We start from the raw sequence: 10,082 nt of genomic DNA, 5'->3' as shown, positions 1-10,082 counted from the left end.
TCTCTTCACCATAAACCTTTGTGTTGATGGCCCCGAGAACCCAGGCTGACACTCGAGCCTTCCGGAGCCTGGAGAAAAGGCCAGGTGGGCAGGAAAGGGTCTTGGAGGAGAAAGGTGCGTGCAGGCTCTCTGAGGCCCAGAGGGGCTGTTTTCCTCGGGCTGACAGAGCAGCGGGCTGGGCTGCCCCTGCAGCGGGGGAGCTCGGCGGCCCTGGGGCTGTGCGGAGGAGCAGGGGCGCTGAGGATTTCCATGAGGCAGCCGTCGGGGGTGGAGGAAGCTGGCGTCCAGGAGCCAGGAGGCTTACGTCTGGGCTCCGCCTTTCCACCACTCGCGGGGTGGGGGGGTTGGAGGGGATCCCAGAAGACTCTTAACCTCCGGGCCCCGCGTCCCCCTCCAGCGCCGGCACTCTCACGTCCACGTGCCCACTGTACAGCCTGCAACAACCAGTGTACAGCTGCGCCCTCGCTCCTGCTTCCCTCGTGGCTCTGCCGGAGCAGGAGGGAAGCAAAGGCTGGTCCATCTCTCCTTCTGGGAGAGAAGCAAACGGCGCCGCCGCGGCCTCCTCGAAGCCTGGACGCACGGCCGGCCCCACCTACCGGCGGGCCGGGGACCCCGAGAGAACACGCCGCACGGCGCACGTGGCGCGCGAGCGCCGGAGCTACCCGGCCGGAAGCGCGGCCGCCCGCGCGGCCGCAGGGGCCGCCGGGACTACACTTCCCAGGCGGCCGCGCGCGGGCGCGTCACTTCCGGCTGCGGCGCGCGTGTGGGCGTGTGCAAGCGAGTGTTTACTTCCGGTCGCCGCCGCCGCCGCCGCCGCGGGCTGAGGGGCTGACGAGTCGGGCGGCGGGCGCGGCGCAGCCATGGACTGGCTCATGGGGTGAGTGGGCGCCGGCGGCGCGGGCGCGGGCGCGGGGCGCGGCGTCTCGGGGTGCCCCGCGTGTTGCGGGGGGCTGCCCCGTCGGGCCGGCGCCCGGGCTCTCCCGGCCGTGGGCCCCGCGCCGCCGCCTCGGCGGGGTCCTGCGCCGGGGCTCGGGAGTCGGGGGCGCGGGGCGCCGGGCGCGGCTCCCAGCAGAGGTCGGGCCCGCGGGGACCCCGCCGCCGGGGTGTCAGGTGGGCTTGGGGGCTCTGCCGAGAGTGCTCCGCCCCCCGCCCGCCGCAGGTAACTTGTTTCTAGAATCTCTAACTTGAAGAGCAGCAAAGAACAGTGCCTTAAAACCGAAAAAAAAACAGAACAAAAATAAAAAACCAAGCAGAACAGCCCAACTCTTCTCCCCGGTTGGGAGTGCGAACGAACAGGTCAAAGTGGGGAGCCGCGAGCTGGCGGGAGCGTGGGGGGTCCCCGAGCCCCAGCATCTTCTGGTCGCGTCGGCCTGGGGCCGCGGAGCCAAGGAGGGCGGAGGAGGAAGGAAGCGGCCGCACGGCTCCCGGCCCGGGCCGCCCCGCCCGCTGCTTTAGCGTTTACGTGGTGGAAATTGGATTGCGGGGAAATAAGGTAAAAAGTCACCTTGCCTTCCAAAAGTTATTTTGACCGAAGTGATCTTTATTTCTTTTTTCCTTTTGAGAAACAAGAAGGGTAGGCATTCTTCACCCAGTAGCCTGATCCTTCCGTGTCTTCACCAATCTCCGTGTTTCTTCAGTAGCACCCCTTGGGAGTCAGGTTAGTGTTCCAGAGGCTTGGGTGGGGCTGGGGAGCTGTTGCTCTTGGTTTCGGGCACATGGAAAGGCTTGTCCAGACACTCAAGTCCTGACAGCGGTTTCCGTGTTTCTCAAACCCCGGCGGGGTATATGGTAGAGTGATTGGCCTCTCGGAATAACCAAGTAGCTGGATTAGACACAGCCCTTGCCTGCAAGTTTCCTGTAGTTCACTGAAGGGGAGGACAGAGCATGAAGATGGATGAATGAAGCAGGCCAAAAGGAAGTGCTGAGTGTGGCCAGGTGGGCGGGGAGCCAGAGCCTGGGAGCCATGTGGGTGATGGAGGAGACCTGCGCTGGGGAGGGCTCCTCACGTGGGCGGTTCTTTCTGGAAGAGGCAGCACTGCTTCACGGGCTTGGGTTCGGATCCAGCACTGTGGCTTGTAGAGTGGTCACTTCATCCCTCTCTATTTTTCCTCCACTTGCTTTTTTTTAAAAATTTTAAGTCATCTGTAAAATAGAAAATGTATTTGCAGCAAAGAGTTGTGGAATGGTAAACTCTAGGAATGCAGGGCTGGCATATGGTGGTTGTTTTGGAGGAGACCTTTAAAACCCAAGGGCACCTAGAGTTGAAGGCAAAGAGCTCTGTTTGCTTTATTCCACGTTAGAGACACTGGGTTTCTGATTCTTCGGGATGGGCTGTGTTGGAGGCAACCTGGCTCCTGAGAGGGCTTTCTGATGGAAGGCCCACTTGGCCAGTCAGTTGCTGAGAAGGGAGCTGATGGTACTTTGGATGTGTGTCACCCGTAACATGCTCATTCCCATAAAGAGCAGGGACTCTGACCACATGTGCAGTCCCCTTTAAGACTGAGGTCTGTATGGCATTCTGAATATCCAGAAATCTACCAAAGGTCCAGACCACCAGGTAAGCAGGAGCCCTTATTCCACAGGCCCTTGCTTTGGAGACCAGGTCCAGGTCCCAGAGCTAGGTGGAAGTCTGGCAAGAGGGCTTTGAGAGTCCAGGTTTGGAGCTGCTGTGTCGGTGGCCCTGAGAAGGACGGGAGCCATTGCTGCTGCCTGGCTCTGTGAATGTGGAGGGGCGAAAAAGGAAGATATCATAAAAGAGGGATTGGGAAGGAGTTTGGTTATCTTTGTGTTATGTATTTTTCAGTTCAGTGGTGTGCATATAGGACATTTTAACATTTCCTTAGATGTGAGCTCCTCCTCCCTTTTTCAGTGATGCATTCCAGTTGTCAAGTATTGATCTTCCCCAAGATCTTGTTTTCAAGGTTGCAGAACAGAGACCTGGGCTGGGAAGGCACGCGGGCTCTGCACCCCTCCTCCTCTGTCCCTCCATCCCTTTGCTCATATCATGCGTTTATTGAGTATCTACTCTAAAGCCCCAGAGTGAGGCACAAACTCGCCAGCTCCCACCTCCTCACTGTTCACTTCAGTTGGCTCCTCCTTGGAGGAAAGCTGGTGGGCAGGCAGGGACTCAGCCGTGGAAAAGCTTGCTTCTGCCAGAAGGCCTTTTGTGTGCCCAGCGCTGAGGCTTTCTTTACCCTGGCTTCAGAGTCGGGGAAATGTTATTTTTTTTATTATCCTGATACTTTTATTGATTTAAACTGTTCACTGTCAACCAGTTCTTTTTCTTATGTTTTAAAAGTTTTGTTGTTTTTTTTTTAAAGAAAGGGTTTTGTTGCGTTGTTTACCCCAAGCAGCAAGAAAGTGTGAACTGTACAAGAACAGCAAACAGCACACAGCACTCTCTACCTTCTCTCCTGATCGCTGTAATAACCGGAAGAATGGTGTGTGGATGCACCAGTGAAAAACCACGTCTTCCCTTTCACTAACAGAGAAACTCAGGGCCTGCTGTGCTGAGTGATGGTAGCAGCCTTATCTTCAGCTCTCCTGGCTGCTCTGAGGAAGGGAGGTCCTCCGGAAGCCTCGGGGCAGCAGGAAACTGAGCGCAGCATGGCAGGCCTGGGCGGTGTAGTTTTGCCAGGGCTTTTCTGAAGAAGGGTTTGCAGTGTGTGACTCAGTCTCCCTGGTGTTGCTTCGGGCTTGCTGTTGAAATAGGCGTTGAGTTAACTTGCACATGTGTATGTATCTTAACAACAGTTATTTCTAACTTGGAAGGGTCACCACTTGTGTAGTAAGCCTCTGTAGTCTTTGGCTTTCTCGATTCTGGACAGCTGATGGCAGTGGTAACTCCAGAAGGAAACTGCGTGTGGTGTATATCACATCCCAGAGTCTGGAAAAACAGAGACCGTCTGCTCTGCAGGGCTTGGTAGTTTAGGGAAAGCTTTTTTCATATCTTTGCTGGCAGGGCCAGGAGTTTGTTAGCAGGAGGTAGAAGTGCAGTTTCAGCTTTACCCACTGAGAAAGCAGCAGTCAGAAGCCTCAGCGTCTGGGAATGCTGGGAGGATTTGCTCTCTCGGGCTCTGACAGATAGGAGCAGCCCGGCCCTGCCACAGGCCTGGGTGGGGCCACCAGGGTGAAGTCTGTGGGGACTTGCTGTTGCTGCCAGCCTGCCTGCCTCACCCCCAGGCCCGCAGGGTGGGCGAGGGGCCAGGGCAGGCTCCATTCCAGGGTCCTCTCGGCCCTTTTCTTCGTCTACAGGTACCTCGACATCAGGCTGTTTGATTTTCCAGCAGTGGGTGGGTGGGGCAGGTAAGCAGCCAGGGTCTGCGGGTTTCAAGCGAAGGCTTAAGTCTCCCTCGGGAGCCTCCGTACTGCCCTTCAGCTGGCAGGAATTTGCTAAATGACTGCCCTCAGCAGTCTCACTCAGGTGAAGGCACAGCACCTGGGGAGCTGCGTCTAGCCGGGCTCTGCGGGCTGGGCGAGTTGGCTCTTCTTCCTGCCTGGCCTCCCCGGGCGTGTAACCCTATTATAAGGACACGCGGGCTCGCTGAGTCTCCAGACTGTTAAGGAGCCTTGTTGAGGTGTGATTTATATACCGTAAAGTTTGCTTTAAGTACATAGTTCAGTGATTTTTAGTAAAACTAAGAGTTGCATAACCAGCAGCACCACCTAAGTGTAGAACTTTGCCGTCTGGTGTCCACTTGCGGCCGCTCCCGTTCCCACCACCAGCGAGCCACCATCTGTGTCTGCCTTTGTCCGTTTGCCTGCTCTGGACAGTCCACAGAAGTGGAATTGTGTGGTGCATGGTCCGTTGACGATTTCGAGGCTCCCCCACGTTGTGTGCACTGATTGCGTCATTGCCAGGTGGCATTCTGCCCTGTGGCCGTCTGCTGTGGCTCGTCTGTCCACTCACCAGTGGATGGGTCTTTGGGGGCTTCCACCGCTTGGCGGTCATGCGCACTGCTGCGGGGTGCCTTTTAGGTCACTGAGCAGATGGCCTTGGCCAAAGCGGACCTCCAGGCTGCTGACGCGCTGGGAGCTTGCCGTCTCAGCCCTGCTGTGGGGCCAGGCCAGTGTCGGGAGGCGGAGTTCCTGTTCTTGCTCTCAGCGGGTTCTCAGCCTGGTCCAGGAGGCCATGGTCAGGGCCGGGGGAACTTCACAGTGCGTGGCGCTGGAGCGGGGGGCCAGGCTAGATGGCGGCCCAGCACGAAGCTCAGGTTGAGTCATCTTGAAGGATGCCAAGGATTTTCCATGTGAAAGGAGGAGAAACGGGATCCAGGCAGAAGGAATGGCACGTACGGAAGCACGAGCAGAGAGCCATCCAATTAAGACTGAGCTCTCCTAGCTGGCAGCCCCTGGAGGCCCTGACTGGGGGCCTTTAGAGGAACAGCCTCGAACGCCTGCCCTGTGGGCCCCACCTGGGCGGGTTGGGGCTGGGCTCGCTGCTGTTTGGGGTGTTGTCGCCCTTGTGGTTCTAGTGGAGAGTGGAGCAGTCCCTCAGAGTCCTTTCTAGAATGTGACCTGTGTGCTGACACCCGAAACAACCCGTCATTTCTCCTGTTTTCCTGCTGGGAGTGTCCAGCTGGAAACACGTGTGCAAAGCGTCCTCAGAACTGTGCTGCTGGCAGGCAGTGGGCTGGGTGTGAACTCATGAAAGGTTCCATGGAAAAGCTCTGCTGGGGAGATGGGAGGCTGGTGTGCACCTGCCGCGACCTCCCCATCCCACCCTGGGGTGGGGGCTTGCCCAGCGCAGCGGCTTCCACTCTGGTCTTTGCCCTGCTGTTTTTTCCTCATTGCTCACAAGGGATTGTAGTATTCTGGAAGAGCCACTGACCCTCTGCACAAGCCCTGCTTAGGGATCTGGTGTGGCTGATGGGTCCTTGTGAATTTGGATTGCTAATTGCGGCTTGGGAGGACTTGGTAGGGTGTCTTGGGGTTGTCGTCAGCTGTAGCACCTTCTCTGGGAGCTGGGCTTGTCTGGTCCGGGAAGGTGGGCCATGTCTGTGCCGGGTTGGTCTTCCAGCAGCCCTGGAAATGTCAGAGCAGGCGCCCTTTGTTTTCCTCTCAGGTGCACTCATGTGGCAGGTTCTGAACAGAACTCAGCCTTGGCCATGCTGTGTTTAACCTGGCAGAGGCACGCAGACTTCAGAGCACTGGCGCGGGCCTTGGTGCTTCGTCGGGGCATGTGAACCCTGGTGGCTCCTCTTGGAGTGGATTCTGGTCTTGGTGGCGTGTGTCTCTGTGCTCTGCTTGTGTTCCCCTTCCGTGTCTCTCTGCTCTGCTCGCGCTCCTCTTCCATGTCTCTCCTTGCTTGGCTTTTGCTCCTCTTCTGTGTCTCTCTGTGATTGGCTCATGCTCCTCTTCCGGTGTCTCTCCATGCTCCTCTCCCAGGTCTCTCCGTGCTCTCTCCATGCTCCTCTCCCGTGTCTCTCCGTGCTCTCTCCATGCTCCTCTCCCGTGTCTCTCCGTGCTCTCTCGGTGCTCCTCTCCCATGTCTCTCCGTGCTCCTCTCCCGTGTCTCTCCGTGCTCTCTCCGTGCTCCTCTTCCGGCATGTTGGGCCTATTGGGAGAAGATGGTGGTGTGTGCTTCTTGACCATTCTTGGCCTGCCTGTGAGTGTTCCTTCCTGCGCAGGATTTCTGGTGGCTGGGCCCACCCACTGGGGTCAGCGCAGCACCATGGGGCAGGGCCTGGGAACACGGAAGAAGAAACAATTGAAGCTGAGAAGGCAGTTTGAAAGCTCAGGAGGGAGGGGTGCAGTGCCGGCTGGGTTTGGCTTGGGTAAAACGTTCTGAGCACAGCTGCACCTCTGCCCAGGGCCCGGGTCGTGCCCACAGTGTCTCGGGCCCCCTTCCCATGAGGAGGCTTTCTGTGCCGGCATGACCGTGCTGCCCCGGGCCGTGGCCCGTGCTGGCGTGTCAGCGCTGAGGTGTGTGGGCACGAGGTCAGCGGGGCCTCTCCTTTGCCTTTGAATGTTGCAGCTGTGCTGGGGGGGTGCGGTTTTGGCCGGTGTGAATCAAGCTGCACAGGATGGAGGAGCTGACCGCCCCCTTTCCCTTGGTCGGGGGCTTTTCTTTCCATTGTGCCCCTTCCCCTTCAGCCTTCGTGGACGGCTGGGCCGTGGGTGGACTGGGCCCCTGTGTGCTCTAGCGTTCCCCGCTCCACTTTCCCAGGACTTGTCCTGGCCCGTGGAGAGGCCCGGGGGTAGGGAGCCCTCTGCAGCCGGGTGTCTGAACCACTGGGCTGGCTGGAGTGAGCTCAGGAGCGTAAAATTAGCTCGGGCGTGGGCTGCGAGCTGCTGGGGCGCGCTGCTGGTGTGTGCGGTCGGGCCCGGGCCTCGGCTGGGCCACAGCGGGACAGGTGCGGCGTGTCTGGTGGGGGCTCCGTCCTCACCTGGGGTGTTCTGATGCGTGGAGTGGGGGGCCCTGGGTTCAGCCGGGTAGCCGTGGAGGCCGGGTCTGCGGGCCCCCCTGGGAAGGGGCCCAGCCTTGAGCAGCGTGCTGAGAGCGCCCTTCCTCGGCAGGTGACGTGCTGGCGAAGGTGGGCAGGAAGAGCAAGGTGGGATGGCAAGGCAGGGGAAGGGGGGGATGGGTGGGGCAGCGGGGCAGGCAGCCCCTTGGAGCCAGGAGCCGCCCACGTGGCTCTGAAGGGGAGTGGACGGGCCTCCTCACATTCTGCCTGCCGCCCCATCCCTGTCTCCCTCCTTCCCCTTCACCGAGGACTCAGGGCGTTTGCTTAATCAGCCCCTTGCAGCCAGTTCTAGGCTCTATTATTTTTGATGCTCAACTCATCCCATATTTGGGCAGTGGAGCGCTGTTTAGATGGGCCTTGGTTGCCTCCAAGCACGTTGCTTTCTGGCCAGAAGCTGAGTGCCCCGTGCATGTCATGGGCATGTGCCCTGTGCCGGTGCCCCTGCCTGTCCCATGTGTGCCCTGACTGCAGCCCCTTGCCCGCTCCGGGGTGCGCCTCTCCGCTCAGCTGCCTCTCGGGACGCCTGAGCACAAGGCCCAGCCGGCCTCAGGCCTCCGTGTTGTGCGCTCGGTGGAGGTGGCCAGTTGGCGCCAGCACCTTCCAGAGCAGCGTGGAGGGTGGGCAGCGGGTGGCGGGACAGCCTTGCCCTTGCCAGGTGCAGCGCAGGATGCAGCCCCAGGTGTGGCCTGGCGACCTCCAGGTGGTGGCGTGGCTCCCATCCTGCCAAATATCTGCACCCCTGGTCTCAGGCTTGTCCTGGCGCCCTCCCAGCCTGGGCACCGCGGCATCCTGCTGCCCTTTTGCCGACTCCGCACCTGGAACTCGGGTTCAGAACGGCAAGTGTCTGGCGCGTCTCTGGTCTGGGGTCTGGCTGGCCAGTCTCTGGCCCCACAGGGTTCCTTGTGGCCTCCCTGCAGCGGAGGCAGCTCGGGGCCCTGGGGCCTCGCTCCCGGGTGCTTGGTGCTGGTTATCTGCTGGGGCGCTGCAGCTCCCCACCTGGCCTCACCCCAAGTGGGTTCTCACCCGCAGTCTAGAGCAGGAGTCTCAGGACCCCAAAAGGCATCGTTTGTGTAGATCATAGTGACCCACATTCACCGTTTTAGAAATTAAAGTTAAACTTAAAAATACTTATTCTTAAGTTTGTTTAAGAGAAAGACTAAACCCAGCGTCTGTTAACATAAATTGCTTTTTAAGATGGGAAAGGCTTTTAGTGAGCAGACGGCGTTGCCTGCGCTCAGTACCCGGAGCTGGAGCCGTGTCTACACCACGCGCTGTGGCTCGTAATGTGCCACTCCTGAGAGCGCGCGGAGGAGGCCGACGGCATCCTTGTGCATCAGGAAAAGAGTTTGGACCTGGAGGACCCATGGAAAATGAGCTCCAGGGCCCGTGGCGCCCAAATATGGGTGCCCCACCCATGGGCGTCTCCAGCAGGAGAGCCAGTGTCGAGAGCTGCAGCAGGAGCTGCCGGAAGTCGAGCTTCACTCCTGCCACATCCTCTTGACCAGACTTGTCCCAGAACTGTCCAGACTAGAGGTGGGGCAGGTTGCGAGGGAGGGGAGAGACGGCGCCTCCGTGCAGGGGCTTGCGGGCAGGGCCGGGAGGACCCCGGCTCCATCGCCACGCTGACGTGGTGGCACTCAGGACCATCGTTTGGGGCAGGGGCGGTCTGTCCAGCCGAGGGACTCGCTTCCCCGCACAGAAAGGCCTTTAGGAGGGCCCACCCGCTCCTGCGTGCACGTGGGCTGGGTTGGAGCCCTCTGTGGGTGGCTGCGGGATCACAGTCGGGGGTCCACACTGCAGGGGGGCTCCGCCTGCCTGCTTCCTTCTACCCCACTGCTCCCAGCCCCTGCACCCCTTCATCCCTGCCCTCCCGGCCCCATCCCCCTCCCCGTTCCTGGTCCTTCCTGCCCCCACCCTCCACGGAGGCCCCTCCAGGAGCCGGCTGTGGCGTCCCTGGGCGTGGCTCGCCCTGCCCTTGCGGTGGGCTTTCGTCCCTTCCGCTGCCTTATTTGCCTCCCTCCCTCCCCACCCCCCGATGTTTATCGAGCCTGTTCCTCAGGGTGCTTGCCTGGCTCGGTGGGCAGCAGGCCTGTGACTGGCAGTGCTGGCACAAGGCCCTAAGGCCGGAGCCCAGTGGGGGGGCCGTTCTGGAGCAGTGCCCTCCGATGGGCGGCTTCTCAAGGAGACCCTCGCTTTAGTGCGTGCCATGGCCCCAGGAGGCGACTGGCTGGACCCGAGGGTGCCTGGTCCCGGATGGCTCTCGCTGGCCCGTGGGCGCTGTCCTGGGGGCCCTGCCTGGGCGGGGGGGTGGGCTCATACGCGTCCTGCTGCAGACTCGCCTCCCCCTACGGCGTGGCATCCTCTCGGCGGCGTGCAGGGCCGCTCACCATCAGGCAGTGGGCTCTTCTTTCGCCCTGGACTTCCAGTGGCCACTGTGGTGGGTTGTTTAGGCATGTGGGCCTCTGACCCCGTGTCTGGCTGTCCAGCCCCGGGCAGGCAGGCCCAGGCGCCAAGCCCACAGTGTGGGCACCAGCAGCGCTCTGGGCCAGCCAAGCCGAGGCAGCTGGGCTTCGAGGGCTGCTGCAGGAGGGGCGCTGCCTTTTCCCCACTCCGTCC

The 10,082-nt window shown here is 60.5% G+C and overlaps 1 protein-coding gene across 1 annotated transcript in view; it reads left to right on the top strand.

Annotated features, from left to right (window-relative positions):
* The first annotated feature begins 793 nt into the window (after window positions 1-793).
* The window catches only part of MOB2 (MOB kinase activator 2), a 57,123-nt gene continuing 47,834 nt past the window's right edge, over window positions 794-10,082 (top strand). The window contains exon 1 of the mRNA XM_004482987.4: window positions 794-877. Coding sequence (XP_004483044.2) covers window positions 861-877 — 17 coding nt within the window. The 5' untranslated portion in view covers window positions 794-860. The remainder of the gene's footprint in view (window positions 878-10,082) is intronic.

Source organism: Dasypus novemcinctus, chromosome 10 (assembly GCF_030445035.2).
Source record: "Dasypus novemcinctus isolate mDasNov1 chromosome 10, mDasNov1.1.hap2, whole genome shotgun sequence".
Taxonomy (NCBI): domain Eukaryota; kingdom Metazoa; phylum Chordata; class Mammalia; order Cingulata; family Dasypodidae; genus Dasypus; species Dasypus novemcinctus.
Note: the sequence above shows the minus strand (reverse complement) of the source record. Positions and strands in the feature narration are given on the sequence as shown.